We start from the raw sequence: 21644 nt of genomic DNA, 5'->3' as shown, positions 1-21644 counted from the left end.
CTTTTGAGGATGTATTGCATCTCGTACTTATTCATTTGTTCAACATTATTAAAATATTGCATCATGAGTTTTCTAGTCACTTTAGGGTTTTTGCAAACTGGGAGAAAAGCTCAGTGTACTTTAAAAAACTAAGGCGCCTTATCTTAGTGTTTTTAACAGTAGCTGCAGCTCAGATAATTACGTATTATATTTTAACCAACTAAATCATCTGAAATAAAGATTTATGACTCATCACTGAGGGATTTGTTTTCTTAGTTTAGATAATGATAGTGCCACGCTACCTCAAAAGTCTTACAGTCATACAGCATCAAATCAGTCACAAGTTGATCCAAATCCCCCAAAAAGTGAGTTTATAAAACTTATTTTCATCTCATTATGGAAAAGTGGCTGGCAAAAAATTCTAGCCCTGTATTTTTTAATCCAATCACAAACACGTGAAAACACCACTTGTATAAAAATCACCTGGATGAGAGGCTCCTTATCCTCGGAGTCTTCTGGTCCTTCGAGCAGCTTCAGCTTTAACTCGTCCAGCTCAGACGTGATGTTGGTTATTCCCTCCTGACACCGAGACCGCGTCTAAACCAGCAGCGGGACACAGAGAGAGGACAGCATTTCATACAAACATACGTTTTACTATTCATCTCTTCATTCAGCTGCTTCTGACTCCCATTAAAAACATTTTTTTTTAATAAATCAGGGTCAAGTTCAGTGAACACAGAGGAAACCTGCTTTTCAACATCACATTAGAATTTAGTTTATTTTTTGATTGATTTATTTGTTGTTATTGTGACACTAAATGCACCCACCAAAATGTGTTTTTAAAACAACACAAAAGGCAAGATCATTTTTTTAACATAAAGCTTTTCAGATACTGAAATCATTACATTACAATAGATTGAATCATTTATGTTAAATGTTGAAGACCATGACTGTCTATCTGTTGTATAGTATTTAACATCCGATCTGCATTTCATAGTGTAGGCCTTGAATGAACTAATTAAATTGGTACAAAACCACAGCAGCATAAATGTTTTAATCTTAATAATGTATTCATATTTAATACTTTAAAAGGACCGAGTTGGTCTCCTGCTGTCAGTTCTTCTTTGTGCGGTACTGTTACTCAGTGTGTGTGATCTTTGACATGTTGCTCGGAGGGATTTCCCTTTTCCCCCGGGGTCGGTCCTGATGAGCTTAAAGGGGCTAACACGGCTTTCCCTGACCTCTATGATCACCAAACCACTCAGATGTCATCTGCAGCTCCTGAAGCAGGGAAGACCTTTTAAAATTCACACCACAGTGATCTTTGTAAATCAAATAGAAGTCATCAGATTCCTCCGTTTTAAAAATATGAATCAGTATTTCTCGAACATTTTACTTTAATACCACCATTGTAACCACTGAAGGTTTGCTTCTACACATTCTGTGTGTGTACAAGTGTGTGTATTTATGGTATTTTCTCAGATGGTGGTCTGTCGAGGTCTCACAGGACGACATAAAGGCACTGCAGTGGAGGAATGACGGGGACAGACACTGATAACCAGCTGTCTCCGCATTCGGATCATGGAGAGATTTGAGCTGCTCTCTGATCCCTCTTGGCAGGAGAGCTCAGTGTGTGTGTGTGTGTGTGTGTGTGTGCGTGTGCGTGTGTGTGTGTGTGCGTGGGATCAGGTCCTGGATGTGGGTCATGCATTACAGACTCCCTTGATTATGACACATGCTCTCTTTTTGTCCTGTACATGCTGAAAATGTATGAGATGGAGAATCTACCTGCAAGTAGGAGATCAAATCTGTGACAGTTTCTCTGCATTCTGCAGCATGTCGAGAATAACGAACGTGTTTGTGACCCCGTCAGCAGCCGATATGTAGAGTCAACATTTCTGTGCAGCATTCAGAAAGTGTTTTAAATATCTGCTATTTTTGCATCTTTATATCCTGACCTGCCTTCAATCTGCCATTCAGTTAAGCACAAAGAAGAAGATGCTGACGCCACAGAAATGAGGTCAAGACCGAACTTAAACTGAACACTGTAAAAGTCCTATGAAGATATATCTGCACTTTACGTAGGCCATGTTCAAATTTCAATGCTGCTCAGTCCATTGACAGCAATAAAAGTCAGAGGTGGATCAACACTAGTTAACCTTCACCAACACAGTCAGAGTAAGAAAAACAAAAAAAAACAAACAGAGCAAAAATGAAAACATAACAACAGCCAGTATTTAAAATAAAAAAGAGAAAACCAGCAACAGCAAAACAATCCCTTCCCAGTCACCGCCGGTGGATGACATAAATTGGTTTGCCAGTAAGTAATTTGAAGTAAAGGATTCTACTGTAATTCACTAAAACATGTGACGTAAGATTTAACATGAAAATATGAATAATAAACAAAGGCGTGTTACCTGTGCAGCGGTATTAACCAGGTGTGTTCTCCTCCGCAGCAGCGAGGTGGTTCGTTCCCAGGCCTCCTCGACGGCCTGCAGCTCCGACTGCAATCCGCTCCGACACTCCGACTCCGTCATGGTTTCACACAGATGTTTGCCAGCCTCCAGAGTCCGGGTGTACACAGGAGAGTGCAGATCCAAACACTCTTCAACACGCTTAAAAAAATTTTTTTAAAATAAATATGGGGAGAGACAGAGTTAATAAATAATTGAAACATTACACATATGAATTATTTATCCACTAGAAAAGAAAAGCCATTTTTGTTCTTTGCACTCGTAAAAAAACGAGAGTTGTTCAAATTTCTGAGGATGTACCTTGTTATCCTCCATGTAGCTGTGTAGCTGGTGCAGCGTACATAAGGAGGGTCCAGTAGGGGGCAGCAGAGAGTCGACGTCCCTCAGCAGCTTCCGCACAAGTTTCAAACCACGCTGATAGATTCTCCACCGGTGCAGCTGTTCCTTCATCGAGGTCCGGTTCTGATCAACCAGAGCCGTGCAGTTGGACCAGCTCTCCTTCATGCGGGCTACTTGAGTCAAGAGTTCACATCTGTGCCAATATCAACATAACAAGATCGGTTTGCGTGTTTGATTTAGGAGAAGAACACGGCACTTAGTGCTTGGCATCCAAAAAACTAAAAACATCATAAATTCAGACGAGATGAGAAAAAAAACCACCATAAAATTGTACAAGTAATAAAACAAAAGGGCACAAACTATTACAAACAACTCGGCAAGAGTTCATTCACGGACGGTTTCATCATAAAATCCGCAGGTTATTTATGACGGTCTTAAAGCTGTGAGAATCTGTTCCAGCGGAGGGAAATTCCCTTTTGGATCCCTTCAGGAATCTGAAAGCTTTCCAACATTTTCAAAGACTCCAAAAAAATAAAAAGGATTTAAGGATCGAGCATCGAGCATCGAGGGGAGAGACATCTAGCTGTTCCATGACATATGATAGCTTAGATTACTGCCACGACTTCTCTCGAAGTTTTATGAGTAAAAGATTTTAAATCAATCTACAAATGGCAGATGCAAAATGTTATCTTTTCTCAAAGTGTAAACATAAACTATCAAAAAAAATCGTACGGGTGTGATTTTGGTGCAAAATATCCAACAGTTCCTGATGTTATCCAAAGTGTTAAACCTCTTTTCATGTCAAACTTTTCCGGTTAGTTACCTTTTCTCTGCGGTTTCTTTCTTCGCGGACTCGACCGCGTCACTGTGAAGTCTCTGCAGAAGCTGATGACCGATAACTATTTCAGCCTGAAGTCTCTGTGGGAGTGAGTGATCGCAGCAGAGAGGGAGGACACGATGAGATTCATAGATCGCTGATGTTTTTAATCACATATGCTCGTGATTGTGCAGTAAAAGGGCCGACATTTTTTTTTAACGACATCACCGGCAGAGTGATGTCGCCAATATCAGTGCGAGTTCAGTAGTTTTTCTTCCAAATGAAATTGATGAGGTCGTTAATTCAGACTTAACAAATATTATCTTTCTACATGGCTGCCGTTTTAGTAATGCATGAGCAGCGTACAGACGAGCTGTTTATCAAAAGTTCAGACTAATCTGTTATTAAAAGAAATTACAGTGAAAACGGCTGATAACGTTGCGGTTAAGGAGAGTTAACAAAAGAATCTGGATGATTTGTCGCTCACTAAAAGTAGGAAAGTTAAAGGATATTTATGTTTGTCGGCTACAAAGAAATGCAGAGAATCTGAAAAACGTTTCTGTCGCACCTGATGGACGGACAGCATCTCTCGGAGGCTCGAATAACTCGGAGGTTTTCTGCACGCTGACTCGCGCTCCAGCTTCTCCTGGACGGACGTCAGGTTTTTACATTTTTCCTGGAAGTTCTGGGAACGCTGACGTTCTTCCTGCAAGTTTCTGCAACACGATGCAAGACATGTAAACACACACAGAGCCGAGAGTCATGGGGCTGTTCTTATAATCTACAAGTGCAAGTATTCAAAATGCATCCATCAGGAAAACAGACACAAGAGGTCGTAATGTTGTCGTACTTGGGAGAGCAATATATAATTTGCTTTCCAGACTTTGGCAATAGATTAGACTCTAGATAAGCACAACATTTATTCAATTTACTCTTTGGAGCTTGAAGCATGTGAAAGAGGTAGAAGCAGCTCTGCAGAAGTTTTTTAATGACGTTTCTGGAACAAATTTTCATTTTGTAATATAACACAATGTTAAATAAACAAACGCAATTCCTGCACCAGACCAAAGTATCTGATTTTCTTGGCAAAAAAAAATGTCGGCACATTTCTCCTCAGTTGAACTTTGTCACCTGTTCATGTCGGCTGTGCGAGTCATGCCTTCGGCCCACTCCCTGCTGAGCGTGTGCAGTCTCTCCGTCTCCCGGTTGTTCAGGCCCACGTAGTCGCTCATCTCCCGAAGGTCGACCAGTGACGGAAGCAGATCGCTGAGCTCCGAGAGAACCTGCTGCAAAGTTCAAGAGATATTAAACATGGCCCACGATAAAAAAAAAATCATTTATACTTCATAAAAGGCATTGTAATGTAAAGGGACGCTCAGTGATGGGAAATAAAAGCGTGACCGACCTTCACAGAGTCTGCGTCATGGATGTCGGCCTTCAGTTTATGCAGTGAATTCTGGGTCTGCTCCTCAAAGGCCTCCAGTCGAGTGTGGTAAAGATTCTTTTGCTCTAAATCCTCCTGCAAACACGGACAAACGTGATAAGTGAGGATTTGTCAAATTTCCAATTTAAGTAGTTAAAAGTTCAGGGGAACTTTTCTCCATTCATGAAACACTTTATGAACTCGATAAGACAATAAATTGAACAGAGCACCTTCCATCAATTACTGAACTTCTGTTTAAAAAAAACTGTACAGTTAAAAATAATATTTCTGCTGCTGTTGTCAAATATTTAAAACAAATTTTCTCACCTGAAGACTTTTCCTCTTCCCCGATATCACCTGATTCAGCAGCAGGATGTCACGTGACAGCACCCTGGTCTCTGATTGGATTAAATTTGCAGCCAGCGGTTCCAGCCGTCCAACAAGATGCTTGGATGCCGCCAGCACGTTTCCCACACTGCTTTGCAATTCCTCAGCATCATCCTGCAACTTCTGCTGACAGAATTATATTTAATTCAATTTATTATCATTTATAATCCATATAAGTGTATTTGTTCGTTACTGAGCAGAGTTGGTTTGGCACTTTTAATTGGAATAATATACACAATATTTCCTGTTGTTTTTTTTTGTCATCTATCTAACTGTGCTTATATTAATATAAGAGATTATTACATCATAGCTTTTTTTTTTATCCTCTTGAAAAATGGAAGTCTTGCTCTCAAAAAATGGATCTGTGGACCTTCATGGTCGAAATGGAAAAAAACACGTGACTGAATTTCTTTTTTTTTTTGTATACATGTGAATAAACAACACTTAATAGAGCATCTGAACTCCGCATAAGAGGAGAGGAGATCAGGTGTACGGACACAGAGTGGACCACCGCTGATATTTCTGACCATAAGTGTGCGCTATCTTTTCCATTCCAGGAAGAGGAGGCCGGTCTCTGAGAAAAATATGTAATTAAATCGTGAATGTAATGCATAGACTCTCTGAACTCTGCACCAGGAACATGATGACATAAGCGGGGTATTTGATGGTTCTTTAAAAAAAAAAAAGAACCTGCATATGGTATCTATGAAAAACAAACTCTCTAAAAATCCTGTTATCAAACTGGTTCGGTTTGTTCCCGGTAACCTTCAACATCAGAGATGGTTTCAGTTCAGCAACTCAAAATACAGATGAAGGTGACATGAGGATCACAAGAAGATCCATCCCATCTCACACTGCCGTAAAACCGTATGGAAAGAAATTTACAACTTCAAATCAAACAAACGTCGACAATTAAAGCAACAATTTCATTCAAAACCTGAACAACATCTGTGTAAATATTGTGTTAAAGCACCAACAATCATCCCTGTAGTATTGTTTCAATATGGAGATTTGGTCAAAAATATCATGATATTTGATATCGTCCAAACCCCTCAGCTCTCGATGTAGATTCAAACTCTGCCAAAACCCCCAGACTCACCTGAACTGAGTCGACCACGGCTTGCGTGTCGTGTTCAGGTGACAGTGGAGAACTCGACAGCTCCTCCCACTGATGCCACACCTGTCGCTGGTGACGAGAGCAGCTTTCAGAGAGGCGAGTGTAGTCCTGCCAGAGGGAACGTGTCTTCCCGGTCTTCAGGTGTTCGTCCTGAATCTCCTGCACGACGTCCTTCCACCTGACAAAATCATTTAGCACTGTAACTCCATCCCGGTCATGTGTGATGTGTAGCTGAAATGATTTTTTTTTTTACTGATACTTGCGAAATAAAGACGTGGAAGCTAAATGGCATTAATATAATCCGTGATGGAGAGTTTAGTACTCTTATATAAACAACTGTCTTGATCCATTTTGGTTTGTATTTAAATGTGTACTTAATAAGTGTTCACTGTAAATTCATAAATTGTGTTAAAGTGTTAAACGGCACACAGTATATGTCCCTATTATAATATTTTCAAGTTTCATATTTCTGATGATGGCGCACCCATTTATGAAAAAAACATATTATTAATATAGTAAATCTAACAGACATTACGAATACATTTAATTGCTAATATTTTATGCAATGTATCTCCAAAACTTTCCAGAGATTAGTGAACAGTATCGTTTCCACCTTAGCAGCAATAAAAATGTCAAAAAAAAAAAAAAAAAAAAAATTAAGCTTAAAAAGAAAAATAACTTTCTTAGTCTTCAAAGAACACTTAATCCACTTTTGTATTTGAAAAAAAAAAAAATCAAATCACCAAATTTGGTGCTACATGATTCTCCCTATAAAGTGATTTGTTGACTTTTTTCTTTGAATTTCCGTCCACTGACCGTTTTCTCTCTCCTTCCACCTGATCACGGAGCGCCTGAGCTGCTCCACGATGGAGAGTCTCCACCAGTCTCTGGAGAGGTTTGTCCACAGCGAGCCAAAGTTCTTCTCCTCCTCCGGCCGTCACCTGGAGCTGCTGCGTAAAGACCAACACCTGTCTTTCATCTTCCCTCTTCAGAGGAACATTTACTTCACCAAAACTAAGAATACGGACTGAAAAGAAGTGACGGCTTGACGCCGCCGAACGGCCACATTTTTACTGAACCTGTCGGGACGAGACTGAAGGGCTTTGAACTTCATACAGTTACAGCCGGCTCCTCCAGGCAAACACAAAAAGATACTTCTGTCTTTTACAAATTGAAGCTTTCGAGCTGTTAAAACCTCTCAGACTTTGGATCAACTTGCTGAAGGAGTTGAAGCAGTGAAATCTGCTTGAATTAATGTGATCGTTTATATAAAATACAACATGTGATTATTTGTTCATGTAGCTGTAAAGACCTTACGTGTGTGTCCGGTTTGAGATGATGGTTGTTGCTCACCTGGAGGAGGTCACAGTATCCTTCGGCCTGCTGCAGGGAGAGGAGAGGAGTCTGTTGACGCTGCAGGGCACAGCGCACCCTGGTGGTGTTCAGAGTAACATCCCTCAGAGTCCTGTGAAAACAGCTCCAGTCCTCCACAGCCTGTTGAAGAGCTGCTCTCACAGACTCCAGCTGTAAATTAGAAGAAGGAAAACGGGAGGATGAGGATTTATTCAGAGTTTTGATGGTAGAAGTTCTGTATTTACTTACAGGAATAATGCTCTCAACTGTGGACTTTAAGATACCAAAATCCAAATACTGGCAACTAAATATTTCAGGTGTGCCTAGTAGATCATAGACTCTGGGGTTTTATGCTAACTATTATGAATATTAAGCATTTAACTAACTATTAGATAACCATTATCAAAATCAAAAGACTGTAGTTTAGTGAAAAGACTGCCGACTAGAATAGAAAAGTCGTAAATTTGAATTTAGTTTTGCGGCGACGATTTATGTTTTGAACCATTTTTAGTTGATGTTGCAAATCTTTAGCCGCACACGTCGTGTTTTCACGAATGAAACAGTCACACATCCAAATGTGTTGACTTGAACAGGTACAATAGCATCACACTTTTAATTTGCATTCAGTTTTGTGTAAATTACACCAAATACACAAGTGGCTTCAAATTCACATCTACTCAGTCTTTTGATATGAATCCCTCACTAATCCGGCTTAAAGAAGCATTCATGTTGTTTTTTTTTTTTAGCCAATATGGGGGAGATCATCACACGTTTGACATATTATGACCTTATGAAGTTAATATGACTAACATGTTCGCAAACAGTTGTCTATTTACACGTACAACGGAAACTAACTTGATTCGTAGCTGCATGTGGAGACTCGAACATTTTTCTCCTTTTGACCAACTCCTTGCTCTCTATATTCTCAGCTAGCTGCCGGCTTTGTCTGTCTACCATTTGGTGCAAAGCAGTGTGGATTTCTAAAAGCCTTTTTTTGCTGATAGTAGTTCTACTGTTGCATCGGGAAACAAGCTTGATGAGAGAGTGAATCGAAATAGTAAAAATTCAGGACCATAAAAACGAAACAATAAATTAGAAACCATTAAAACTCTCTGCAGAGTTGCGTGATGATTCCCTGTGTTCATCACTGTAAGTAACCTCCTGTGTCACAATAGATATGTCGTGTTTTTAAGGTCTCATCATCTGCTCTGCTCTGATATTCTTTTACCTGTTGACTCAGATCTTCACAAGCACGACCGATGCTCTCAGCCTGCTTAAAAAAGGCGACATCCCACGGGTGCCCCTCTTCCTCTTCCTTTTCCTCTTCATCGTGCACTCGTCTGGTTTTCAACTCCTGAATTGCAGCAGCCACCTCCTTCGCTCTGCCCACAGCAGCCTGGAAGACAAAAGCTCGGGGTCAGAGGAGTTCAGGGAGGAACATACCGCACCTCGGTTTACTTCCGGTTACCGTACCTCCCACTCCGGCAGAGCCTGACGAGCCGCAGTTCGGCTGGTGGGCCGTTTCCACCGACTCAGCTGCTTTTTCTGCTGCTCCATCCAGCTGTGAAGACCCTGCAGACGTCTCTCTCTCTCTGCACAAGCGTGGTGAATCTGTTCAGCTCCGTGTATCTGAAGACAAACAGCAGCTGATTCATGTGGAGAATAAAAGTCTTGAAACGTTGGAAAATACAAGATGTTTCAACTCTCGTTGCCATCAAGGGAATTATGTTTAGAGTTTGTTTTGGGGATCCAGAGAGAGGATTATGTATTTGCCAACAGTTCTGAGACTTGCTCTTGATTCTTTGTCTAATTCTCACTCAGTTTTCATAAAGAAATATTAAACATATCTGAAAACCAGAGGTTAGAGTGCCATCATCTCGATTCAGATCAGTTGTTAGTCTGTCTGCTGTGCATTCGTTGCTGAGATAAAGACCTGGCTCTCCAGCTCCCTCTGAAGGTTCAGCCACTGCAGCTGGAGGACGCCCAGTTCCTCTGCGAACGCCGTGCGTTCAGAGCGGAGAGCCTGGACGTCTCCTCCCGCCGTCTGAAGCCCGGGCTGGCACAGGAAGTCAAGGAGGAGATGCGCGTTGGCCACAGCCGCCTTTAACACCTGAGAAACGACATTTAGTTGAGGGAATCAATTAGAACCCTTTTATAAATGAAGAAAAGCAATCACACAATTATAAATCCGTCTGATATGATGGAGGTACGTCTGAGTTTGTTTTGACTCATATTTTTTCTTTCCTGTCAGAAATCCTACAAAGAAAATGTGTCAAGTATAAATTCATTAGCCTTAAAGCACTGTGAGTAATAAGTTGTGTTTTTAGTGAATGATTGAATACTTGCTTTTTGCAGAATTATTTTTGAAATAAATTTTGTCAACATTTTGCAATTTCTTTCAAAATAAAAGAAACTTTGTAGAAATGCTTTTTGTTTTTTGTTTTCATTCAGACTGTTGCAGGATGTGATTCACAAATGACACTGACGTACAATAACAGCAGAATAAGTAAGACTCATAATGGAGAAGGGAACGATGAAAAAAAAAAATTCAAGGATGAAAAATTGTAACATTTAAGATTCTTATTCAGTGAATTTCGAGGAAATCGGTGCTCCTTGTAATTGTAAACTCAATTTGAAGTTAAACTTTCAACATTGAAATAACCTTTCAAACAAGTCAGAGTGGAGGCAGCGGGGGAAAGAGTACCTGGTGCTGCTGCAGGATTTCAGAGATCTGAGCTGCATTCGTGGCCTTGAGGAGTCTCTGTTTCTCCTGGTTCAAGCGAGCCTCCATCTTTTTCAGCCAGTCCTGCAGGTCAGGCAGCAGCTCCGCCGGTGGCTGTGCTGCCACCAGACGCTAAGATGACAGACAGGAAATGGACTTTAAATGAAAACATTTGTGTAATTTAATTTATCTCGACAGCTAATCGTACACTAAACATCTGTTCTCTCTTTGACCTTCAAAAACATCCAAACTATTATATATTTTTTACGATAGATAACATCTTTTCATCGTCTCCTGACGAGTCTGCCAGAGTTTCAAATAAATCCAAATAAACCTTCGGCAACACAAACCTGTCAAAAACAGTTTAATTATTTCAATGCCAAATATCTGCTTCCTTTCAGCGGTGATGAATGGTAAGAAAAAATGAAAAGTAACCTTTTCCTTGACACGCAGTCCTCCCCGTCGTCAATCACAGAAGAACAGATTTCAACGGGGTTTAATTTAAAACTCCTCTCATTGGAGGGGATTTCAAAGTGTCTCATTATTTTAGAAAACTAACAGCACTTCCATGAAATATGAAATTAAGCCACTGACGAGAACAAGTAGCCTGTGAGCGAGGCTGGAGATTATTGTGAACATTTTATCATTCATCAAGAGAACTAAGCCATTAACAGTTCACCTTCCAGTTTGAGTACATTTACAACTTTTTCTGCAGCTGCAGGTAAAAACCGTAAAATGCTGCACCTGCTGCAGGTGGTCTTGTGTCTTGGACAAGTCGGAGGTCAGCTGGTTCCAGCTGTTCTCCAGCTGCGTGAGCTGAGTCCTCAGTTCAGGGCAGTCAGCCTCCCTCAGGTGGAGGAGCCGAGTGGCATCCTTGACAACAGACGTCTTCAGTGGCGACATTCCCTCCACCTCCATGGAGAAGTCCTGAGGGACGGGAACATGGACAATAAATGTCTGAAGGCAGCTCAATCACGTCCAATAGATGTGTAGATCTGAACTGCTGAATGAGTTTTGTGTTTGATTTTCTGCCTGCGAAGTTCGAGTTTGTGTAGGTGATGAGCTGTTATGGTCATTGTTTTCCACCAAGTACCCAGGCTATAAACTTTATATTATGTCATATTAGTCAGCAGATTTTTATTCATTTATTCACGATCATGTTACGGAACATCATTGTAGAGATTTAATTTTGATCTAGATTGCATGTCAAATACTGCTGAAGAAGTTATGGGTCAGTTTGTACGTCATCTGTAGATATCAACCACATTCTGTTACTAAGTGCGTGACAAAAGATATAAAACCAGTAAATAAAAAAATATCTGCACTAATGGAATAACCACATAAAAACAAAGCAAAAGAATCTTTTTTTTTTTTTTTTTTTTTTTTTTTAACAGACATATGTTTAAATCAGGGTAAATATTGGGAATTGATGTTGGAAAAAGATGAGTTTGAGCTTTTTCAGGTCAGATATCATCTGATGAGTTTGGAGGAGAGTCTTACCAGCAGCTTGATCAGACTGCTTTGAACACACTCCTGGTTCAGGTCAGAGGTCTCCGCCAGACCCGACAGAGCCTTCAGGTGTTTGTCGGCACCAACCAGCCACTTACTGACCGAGACCGAGTCCGACTGGAATCTGTGGGGAGGAACAGAAACACAGACAGCTCAACGAGCGGAGCCGAACACGACTGCAGCTTCACACAAGAGGGAGGTCGGGACGGGTCCAGTAGAGATAAAGAAGACTGTGGATAAGTGGGATGTGATTTTTCGTTCTGGTATCGTGATTGTACACGACATTTAACTATAACGGAGTTTGTGAACAACAGATTGTTGAATTGTCGCTGTAAAGTAGAGCATCTCGTGAGGAATTTATCATCCTGGTCTGTTTCTCCGGTGGTACAGTTCATGCGGTAACAGCTCGTGCTGATGATTAAAAAGATGATATAGCAAAATGCTCCATTCAGCTTGTATTCAAATCATAAGTCAGTTATATATTAGTAGATCTTCTTTGAATAATAATAACAAACAAAGGAAGACTTGCGCAATTAAAACAAATTACACGAGGTAATATTTTTCCCGTGGGAATATTATCTTCTTGCATACTAATCAATACCAGACTGAAGTCCTCATGTCATTAATCTCATTTGTGAAATAACATTCAGTCTTGGATGCCAAAGTTCCTTTTAACAACCCTCTGCAATAAAGAGCTTTTAGAAAGCGCACAGCTGATATGATGGTTCCAGACAATAACATTTGTCAAACTGCTCACACAATAATTCAAACTTACATCCTCTGCTGATGGATAATAAAGATCACTATGATGTCTTTACTTTAATCAGAAGTTATTATATTGGTCCTGTCCCACCTGGCCCGGCGGTCCCGGATGTCTCGGCAGCGTTGAATCTCCTGCTCCGTCCTCCTGTAGGCGCTCCTCCATCGCAGCTCCAGAGCGCCTCCTGCCTGACTGACCGGGAAAGCAAACCCCGGCTGTGCCTGCAGCTCCTTCCCCTGATCCAGGAGCAGTCCTAAAGCAGCTCCGCTCTCATCCAGCCGGACGAGTGTTTGCTGAGGGACAAAGAGCAAAAAGGAGGAAGTTTCCGTTGAGAAGAAGTTTCCACTCGAACGGTTGAGGAAAAATAATGTGGAGGAGACGTGTGATGAAAAGAAAGGGAAGAAGACAGAGAATAGGGGCAAAAGTGATAAACATAAGGGGGAAGTAGATAAAAAGAAAAGAAAATCAACACAGAAAAACACGGGCTGAAATATAACACGCCCCACCACGACACTCATGTAAGCCTTTATTACTTGTTGGGAAAGTGTACAACAGTCAGTTAATCTGTATGCAAAGAAATGAACACAAAAATACTAAAACTAGCTATTAACATGTGGCCATCTATCTCTGATGTCACATTTATTATCATATATATATATATATTCTTACTTTCTTAAATGATCAGTCATGCCTGCAGGTGTGACAATAACTGAGTACAAAAGCTGATTTAAAAAAAAAAAGAAAAAAGTTCAACACAAACACAAAACTGCAAATCTGGTGCAACTGCTGTTTCTTTTCCCACAAACTTTAAACAATCCCATGAATCCATTTTTATACTTATTTATAATAAAGAGAGTGAACTATTCTTTGACATGAGAAACTCAACGGATAAATAAAATGCAACCACAGCATGTTAAGTTTTGATGAAGTCTGAATGCCAACTGGAAAAAAAAAAAAAAAAAAAACATTTGTGTGAAAGCTACCAACAGTTCACCCTCACCGAAGCAGGGAAATCGTGAAACATAACTTCCCAGTATGTTTGTAGTTTGTACATATTATAAGAGGACGACACCTGTTGTGTTAATGTGAACTGATCCCGCCTCCTGGTAAACCCGAGTGCTCCTCTAGTTTGGATGGTGTACAATACATGAAGCGGAGGAGAAGGAATAAGTAAGAAAACAGTGAGAACAGGATGTACCTGACAGGCATCGAGTCTGAGCTGCACCCACTCCTCCTCATTCTCGTCTCCCTCCGGTTCCCCACAGCTGATGAAGGCTTCTGACTCATCCAGCACTCGGCCCAGTCGACCACAGTTATCCTCCCAGCGGGTCCACTCCTGCAGTCGAGGCAGTCAGAAAACCCAAACATCCACTTTAACATCTAATCTGTGAACACCTCGGCTCTGATTTTTTTTTTTTTTTTTTACAAAACCAAAATGCACATGTTGCGTATGTATGAATTCAAAATGGCCTTCAGCAAAAGTGTGCTACAAACCCAGAGCCTCCTTTGAGAAGCCACTTCCTGTTCCACAGCCTGTTGCTGCAGCGCTTTGGCCCTGATTTCCAGCTGTACCCGTTCATCCTCTTGACACTTGAGTGCTTCTGGCTCATTTTGGAAAAGATACTGGACGAAAGCCAACTGGGACCGGAGGACCTGGAGGAGCTTCTGTAAAACCAAGATACCAAATATACGACAGTAAGGAAGTGGAATAATTACAAAGACAATAAGCGTCACAACAAACTGGACGTGATTGCGATCTAAATATCTGCGTTTAATCATTAGTTGGTTGAGAATTTGTTCGCACTTGTTGTGTTGTTGAAAGCCATCAGGACTTTTCTTCAAACTCCTCTTAAAGCACTTTACCCAACTTAAACCTGTGTGTTGGAGAAGGAGCTGAAACCACAGTGAGATACCTCGTGTCTGCAGAGAACAGCTTGAAGTTGACCGCGGCTGTGAACCCGACTCCTCTGCCTTCCTCTCATGCGTTCTTCGCCCAATTGCAGGAGGCGAGCTATCCCCCGAAGCGAGGAGCGAGAAGCGCGCTGGAGCTCGGCCTTTTCCCCCGGACGCTCCCTCAGATGTCTGCCCGGCGCACACTGCAGAGACGCCCAGCGGAGCGGCAGCACAGAGCGCAAGGAGAATACCATTAACTTTGGAAACACAGATCCTGAATCGGGAGGAAGCCGGCCTGCTGGTCCTCCTCTCTTAAAAACTAACATTTGATCTATTAATTATAATAACCATCACTTCTTTTTGAGTCGGATGTCGGGTGTATATTATATGTTGTATCATATTTAATAGAATATTGTTAGTACTTATTTATATATATGTATGGATACCTCATACATTTTATTTTATACAATTTTATTTCCTGTACATTTATACTATATTATATTGTATGATATATATTTATATACCATATACACATCCCTCATAAAGCAATCCATTTCACTGATGTGCAATAACTGGAATTATCAATTACCAATATATTTTATATCACCTACATGCAATAATTATCTTCTTTCTTTATGTTTCAATGTGTGAGGTCAATCTGTCTTTTATTTATTTTGTGTAAACAGCTTGCCTGTGTGTGTATCTAATTTATACTTTTTTTTTTTCCCCCATCTGTGTTGCCATGGTTACCTCCAGACTTGGAGCAGCCTTCAGACTCGGGAACATCTCACTCTGTCTCGGTTCAAACTCGTCCAGCAGACTCAGCTGGTTGGAGGAGAGCGCCTGCGGGAGCAAAAAAAAGTTCTGCATTGGTTCTGACACTCAAAAGAATTGAAGTCCTTTATGAAATTAAAACTATTAATTTTCAGACACTCACCTGATCTGAACGGGCAGCGGCGGACGGAGACCGACCTTCACCTTCCTCTTCTGTTAACTCAGTGGATAATCTTTTAGCAGTGAATGGAGTTATAGGTCTTAAAGGAATCAGTCTTGTGTCTTCCACTGCGGCTGCTGCCGGAGGAGACTCTACGCGAGCGTCGCCGTCGGATGTTTCGGGTCGTTGTGGTTCGTTCTGGTCCGCAGCGGCGACTTTAAACTGGTCCTCAGCAGCTGTGTCAGTGTTTACTGACTCTGCTGTCGCAGTTTCAGGACTAAATGCTTTGCCAACATGAGCTTCAGAGTCCAGTGTTATTAATCCAGCTTGAACATTTTCACATCCAAATCCGGGCTCCGCTGATAAAAGGCTGGTTTCTGCACTTTTTGAACTCATCTCTACTTTAGAAGAAAACTGAAGAACCAAACTCTGCAGTTCCTGAAAGACAAATGAAAGATTTTACTCACAATAACAGGAGCTCATAGAATTCAATTAATAAGGAGAGCAATGCTCAAAATCCTCAGATTAAGATAAGACTTTATTAATTCCTCAGTGGGGACATTTAGTCATCAAAGCAGTTTAAGAATAAACATTACTAATACGCATACAATAAAAATAGAATAAAATAAAAAAGATTTTTAGAAAAAAAATGTAAAAAAAATTAAAACAATGTATAAATACACAAACACAAGCTATCAACACATGCATTAAATGTTTTTAAGCAAATACAGGTCTAAAATTATTTACCTTAACATTTGGCTCAGGATTAATTTCAGTCATATTCTCACTGTGTGCATCTGACAGGCTGAGCGTCTCCTCCGGGTCCTGACACACATCAGTCGTAAAACATGTAAATACAAACTGAGTCCATGATCTCACACATACAGTTCACACGTGATGGTCTCTCAATCTGTGTGTGTGTGTGTGTGTGTGTGTGTGTGTGTACGAGAGGAAAAAAGGTTCCCGAGGAGCGACATATTTCAAGCAGCTGCTTCTGACAGAGACAGAGTGGATTTATCAGGAAACAGGACGACCCCGCTTCACACAGCTTCATATCAGCATGCAAAGATCTGCTAGTTTATTACACACCGCAGGAAAAAGTAGTAGTGGCGTTAGAGTTGAAAATTACAAAGTGAATCAAAATATAGATAAAGGAGGGAAAATAAAAGAAGAGGTAGTCCCAGGAAATGTTGAGTTTCATTCCAAAAGACAGAATTAGTATTTGTTATTCAAAATTCTTTGTTGAGTCTTAAATATTCTGTTTGCGAGAGTTTGGATGGTCAATAAAAAAATAAGTTTGAGAGTTTTTACAGAATTAAATGTGACATTTTAGAATGAAACCCAGAAGGCAGAGGTACCCAGAGACATGCTCTCCGACCACGTAATCACTTTTTCAGATTTACCTCAGGAATACTGCATGTTAGTGTGTCAGAGGATGACGAGTGATAACTCTCGTCTTCCTCATCCTCCTCTTCATCTGAGTTAGACAGCTCAAAAACCTCCTGCTTTTAGTGATAAGGGTGAATATATGATCAAAACTGATGTTAAGGGAAAATAGAACAATACATTGCCCTTTAAAAGACTCCAACCAGGAGTCGCTAATACATATATTTGTACTGTATTTACAGCCGGGCTCTTTAATGTATTACGTAACTTGCCAAATTTGATTGCATTATCTTCGGATGAAGTAATTTCACTGCTTCAAATTATATATATGACAAGAAAAAAGGCTGACTGATGGACTCTAATGGAGGGAATACATGTTAATCTAGTGGAAAATGATCCATCATTTATTAGGGGAGACAATTCATTTTTGAATTGCAATACACAGTCTTGAATCTAATTCTATAGGCTGAGTTAAACTCTGAAACTAGTGAATGTTTTTCATACAGTTCAGAGTAAATTCCAGAGTTAACCAGTGCTTTGTATTGGGTATGAACAGTAGGGCAATAATAATTCCCCAAAAAGCTAAGATTATACAATTTCCTTGAGCCTGCCCATCCTATTTGAATTCTTTTTAGGTTGATAATTTTTGGAGAGGCAGGTTCAACTAATCCCAGATAACAGAGGAAATAAATAGGAATTTAAGAATTCACCAGCTTCACTGGATGTTTCTTGCTTAATGTACATCATCATTAAAACTGTGTACTGCTGCAGATTATAAGAATAAAATGATCAAAAGAAGTGTTCGATTGGTTTCATTAAAAAGATAATTCTGTTAAAATCAAGCACTACACGAGTAGTATTTGATTAGCTGGTGTTACGAGGTGAATTCTACATTATGATTGTGATTATTGTTACCTGGAAGCGTCTGTGTGGAAATCCGTACAGCCCCTGTGTCTCTTCAGGACGATCCGAGACTGTGATGATTCCTGGATCCTCATTTGTTTCTTCCTCCTCCATAATCTTGTTCTATGTTAAAAGTGGAGTCAAGAAATAATAAGGTTGATGAAAACCATAATCAAGGTTGTGTTGAGAGCAGAGACTGTATATAAAAGGTTGAGAAGATCCAATAAGAAAGACACAGAATAAGCGTACTGTGTTTGGCAAACAAACATTAGATAAAGATGCAAGCTTCGACTTTTTTTTTTTTTTTTTTTCACGTGCAGTGGGAGCCACACTTCATGTCGTACCTCCAGCAGCGAGGCTTGTTGCTGCGTGAGCTCTGCCACCTCCTCGAGCTGCTGCAGGAGCAGCTGGGCTCTGGAGAACACCAGCAGACCCTCCTCTGCTCCTCGTGGGACGTGAAGGTCTCCTTTGCATTTATCGATGTCCTTCAACATCCCCTGCATGGAGCGCACGTTGTCCAGGATCACCTTCAAGTTCAGACAGAAAGGAAACACGCGGATGAGATGTAATCCTCTGAGGTTGGATCTATACACGCTGGTTGGCTGTCATATAACCTCTGATGTAATAAGATGCTAACAGTCATTGTGTTGAAAGGATGACAGAAAAATATAATAATTCTTAAGCATTTATCTGTGCTAGATTACCACATAAGTAAGGGTTTGTTGTTATTTATCTTTAAAGTGTTTTATATCTTTATTGATATTCAACTGTTTGCATATTTTCAACTGTCTTGTTAAAACTGCCCCTGAATCGTTTTACCTGTCGGTTCTGAAGATGCTCCGTCAGCGTTATGTTAGCGACGTCCATTGAGGATAAAATCGTTCGGATTTTCGAGACGTTCTTTTCCACAGCTTTCAGCTCAGCTTCCATCGCTTCCACCATCTGAGACGGAAATGAACAGAAACATTTTCAGGAACCTGACATGTATCAATTATGAGTGTTTATTGATTTTTTTTTTTATTTTGGTTTCAGCCCAGTCTGCCCCAAAATGAACTCGGGTGTAACGATGCGTTCATGAGCAAGTGGAAAGTGGGAAAGTTTTTACCTCTAAGTGGGAAAATACACCTGAACGCTTGAAAAAGAAAGAACATCCCACTCAGAAATTGGGAGGTTTTTGAGAACTCAGAGAATTATTTTTGATTATGATTTATGATGTCATTTGACATGGAAGCGTTTGTGGTGAAAGGAAGAAGTGTATTTTCTCCCAAAATAGCCAGACTTGGTTTGTAAATTTAGAAAAATAAAACTCGGCAGTTTTATCCGTCTGCCATTTGGGGTCACTAACAACCTGACAACCTGAAATTTGGATATTCTTACTGCAGCAGACTGCAGGAGTTTCTCCAGTGGCTCGAGGATGTTGCATTGCATTTCGTGGACTTGCTGGTCATCCTGGTCCAGCCTCTCTTCCTGCGTACTGATGTCACACACAACAGAGATCTCTGCCAGCACTGGCCTGAAGTCCTGCAGGGCGTGTCGGATCCTCTCAGAGTCCTCCAGGACCAACTGTGATACAAAAATTTGAGTTATTAAGGCTGTATATTATCATATTATATTCAATAATATATTATAATGTGGGCATTAAATACTGAATAAAACTCAAAAGAAAAGAAAAAAAGAGCAAAATACAAAATGTTATTCGGGTATGAAAAACATTCTACAATTACATATATATTAATTACATATAAATCATTGCAAACAAATAAATGCTAAATTAAAATATTAAGAAAAATAAATCTATCAATTTACCAACCAACCAATGAAAAAAAACATGAAGTTAGTTAACGCGGGTCCTCAGAAACTAATAACCGATGTTAGCTCTCTTGTTTCTGACCTGCAGGGACTTTGCGTGATTCTGGAGGTTTCTGGCTGTTGTGAATGAGCAGGGAGCGCTGAGCCACGACTGGGCCTCATCTAACCAGCAGGTGGCGCTGCACAGGATGTCTTTAAACTCCTGGAGACAGGCCGGGATCTAACATGAAAAAAAAAAAAAAAGGAATACATGAAATGTAAGTGGCACAGGCCTTCCTGCAATCAAACAGCACGATGAACTAAAAGTTATATGTAGCTATAGCTATAGAAGTCTGTATGTTGGACCTTGCTGAGGAAGGCGGTGCGTTGCTCAGCCATCCGCGCTGTGTCCTGATAGAGCTGAAGCGGTTGCGTGAGCTGCTCGATGAGAAGCTGGGCCTGATGCGGCTGGTCATCGGTGAGATCTTGCACCTCGTTCTCCAGGACCATCAAGCTGCTGTGCCACGTGTCAAGCTCATCCCACACACACTGCAGAGCAAGCAACGCAAGCCATATGTCATATTCGGACAAAATCCATACTCGAGGTTTCATAACGGCCGTTCATAAACCAACGGGTGACGTCACTGTTGGTTGCGGCTTGATTTTTTTACCTCAAAGTCAGTAATGCAAACTGTTTAAATTGAATGTGAAATTAAAAAAATGATAAAAATTAAAAAAAAAAAAAAAAAAAAAAACTTTATCCATTAGTACAAAGTGTGGATAAGAAAGTGTGAGAGTGTGTAACAAGTGATAAAACAAGCTAACAAGACGTTCATAGACCAGGAAACATTTACACACGGACACCCAAACAAAAAGGAAACAATACAAACACACACCTTCAGGACATTTTGAGCTTCACTGACTGTTGGACTTCTCTGCTCCAGCAATACTTTCACTTTCTCCAGGCCAAAACCGAGCTCCCTCACTCTACAAGCCAGTTTTCCAACTGTGCTGTCCTTCTCCATTATCTGTTTAACACACATACACAAAAACACATTTAAAAAAACAAAACCTGGATGGATGTGATGTATGTGCCATCACGGATGGACTCAGCTCTACTTCTTGTCACCTTCTCCTCCGCTCTCTGGAGAGACAACTCAACTTCGTGTATCACCCTTCCGATATCAGCGGGAATCTCTGCGTATCGGCTCTGTACGCCGTCCATGATACACTTAAGCTTGGTCTTCTGGGAGGACAAATCCTTTCTGAGCTCCTGTCAGTGTGGACATACAATAATAACGGGAAACACAGGAAACAGTGTGAGTGAGACTGGGAGTCTGGGGTCAGAAGTTTAAAACTAAACTCCTTATCCAAGTTGTTACTTGTTTTCCAGTTCAAGGTTGTGTCTGCTATCGACAAAAACGGGCCTGTCAACACAGTTCTTGTTTCCCACTGGGCTGTAAAGGACTTCAAAGCAACCTCTGACAGTAAATAAAACTTATTCTGAGCATATCATAAAATTACTGAAAACGTCACAATTTTATAGTCGATAAATACCTACAATATACAATTAAGAGGATTATTTTTGTTTACATACGCATGACTGACATACTTTTGGTGTTAATTCATCTACTTCTCTACAAAATCTCTCATTTTAAACCTGTAAGGCATAAAAAAAATGATCCCAACCTGTGTGTTGCTCGTATTCGGAGATGCTTCCAGCGCCGGAAGAATAGAAAACAAATGTCTCTCAACCTCTCCGATCTCCTCTTGGACTTGCTGCCTGTCTCTCTCCTCGGCCTGGGCGGCAGCCACAACCAGCAGGTTTCTCTCTTTCAAGCTTTAAGGGAACAGCATCTT

The 21644-nt window shown here is 40.6% G+C and overlaps 1 protein-coding gene across 7 annotated transcripts in view; it reads right to left on the bottom strand.

The window, feature by feature from the left end:
- syne2a (spectrin repeat containing, nuclear envelope 2a) overlaps window positions 1-21644 on the bottom strand; it is a 75049-nt gene that overhangs the window by 17903 nt on the left and 35502 nt on the right. For 3 of the 7 annotated variants that reach the window (XM_069161675.1, XM_069161677.1, XM_069161681.1), the window contains 34 exons: window positions 21474-21624; window positions 20914-21057; window positions 20681-20812; window positions 20151-20333; window positions 19888-20025; window positions 19374-19559; window positions 18816-18938; window positions 18341-18523; window positions 18009-18119; window positions 17111-17212; window positions 16455-16532; window positions 15711-16145; window positions 15524-15616; window positions 14794-14976; window positions 14375-14545; window positions 14079-14216; window positions 12974-13173; window positions 12112-12244; window positions 11356-11538; window positions 10594-10743; window positions 9823-9999; window positions 9363-9518; window positions 9118-9285; window positions 7890-8060; window positions 7353-7486; window positions 6519-6714; window positions 5360-5545; window positions 5015-5128; window positions 4741-4895; window positions 4178-4325; window positions 3616-3710; window positions 2754-2985; window positions 2397-2594; window positions 463-576 (listed from right to left, as the gene is read on the bottom strand). In XM_069161675.1, coding sequence (XP_069017776.1) covers window positions 463-576; window positions 2397-2594; window positions 2754-2985; window positions 3616-3710; window positions 4178-4325; window positions 4741-4895; window positions 5015-5128; window positions 5360-5545; window positions 6519-6714; window positions 7353-7486; window positions 7890-8060; window positions 9118-9285; window positions 9363-9518; window positions 9823-9999; window positions 10594-10743; window positions 11356-11538; window positions 12112-12244; window positions 12974-13173; window positions 14079-14216; window positions 14375-14545; window positions 14794-14976; window positions 15524-15616; window positions 15711-16145; window positions 16455-16532; window positions 17111-17212; window positions 18009-18119; window positions 18341-18523; window positions 18816-18938; window positions 19374-19559; window positions 19888-20025; window positions 20151-20333; window positions 20681-20812; window positions 20914-21057; window positions 21474-21624 — 5461 coding nt within the window. The remainder of the gene's footprint in view (window positions 1-462; window positions 577-2396; window positions 2595-2753; window positions 2986-3615; window positions 3711-4177; window positions 4326-4740; window positions 4896-5014; window positions 5129-5359; window positions 5546-6518; window positions 6715-7352; window positions 7487-7889; window positions 8061-9117; window positions 9286-9362; window positions 9519-9822; window positions 10000-10593; window positions 10744-11355; window positions 11539-12111; window positions 12245-12973; window positions 13174-14078; window positions 14217-14374; window positions 14546-14793; window positions 14977-15523; window positions 15617-15710; window positions 16146-16454; window positions 16533-17110; window positions 17213-18008; window positions 18120-18340; window positions 18524-18815; window positions 18939-19373; window positions 19560-19887; window positions 20026-20150; window positions 20334-20680; window positions 20813-20913; window positions 21058-21473; window positions 21625-21644) is intronic. The other 4 variants (XM_069161680.1, XM_069161676.1, XM_069161679.1 and 1 more) reach the window with 4 other exon arrangements.

This window comes from Embiotoca jacksoni, unplaced genomic scaffold, assembly GCF_022577435.1.
Source record: "Embiotoca jacksoni isolate LCO1_2020_lvr unplaced genomic scaffold, fEmbJac1.0.p SCAF_29, whole genome shotgun sequence".
Classification (NCBI taxonomy): domain Eukaryota; kingdom Metazoa; phylum Chordata; class Actinopteri; family Embiotocidae; genus Embiotoca; species Embiotoca jacksoni.
The sequence above is the reverse complement of the archived record's forward strand: the minus strand, read 5'-3'. Positions and strand labels throughout refer to the sequence as shown.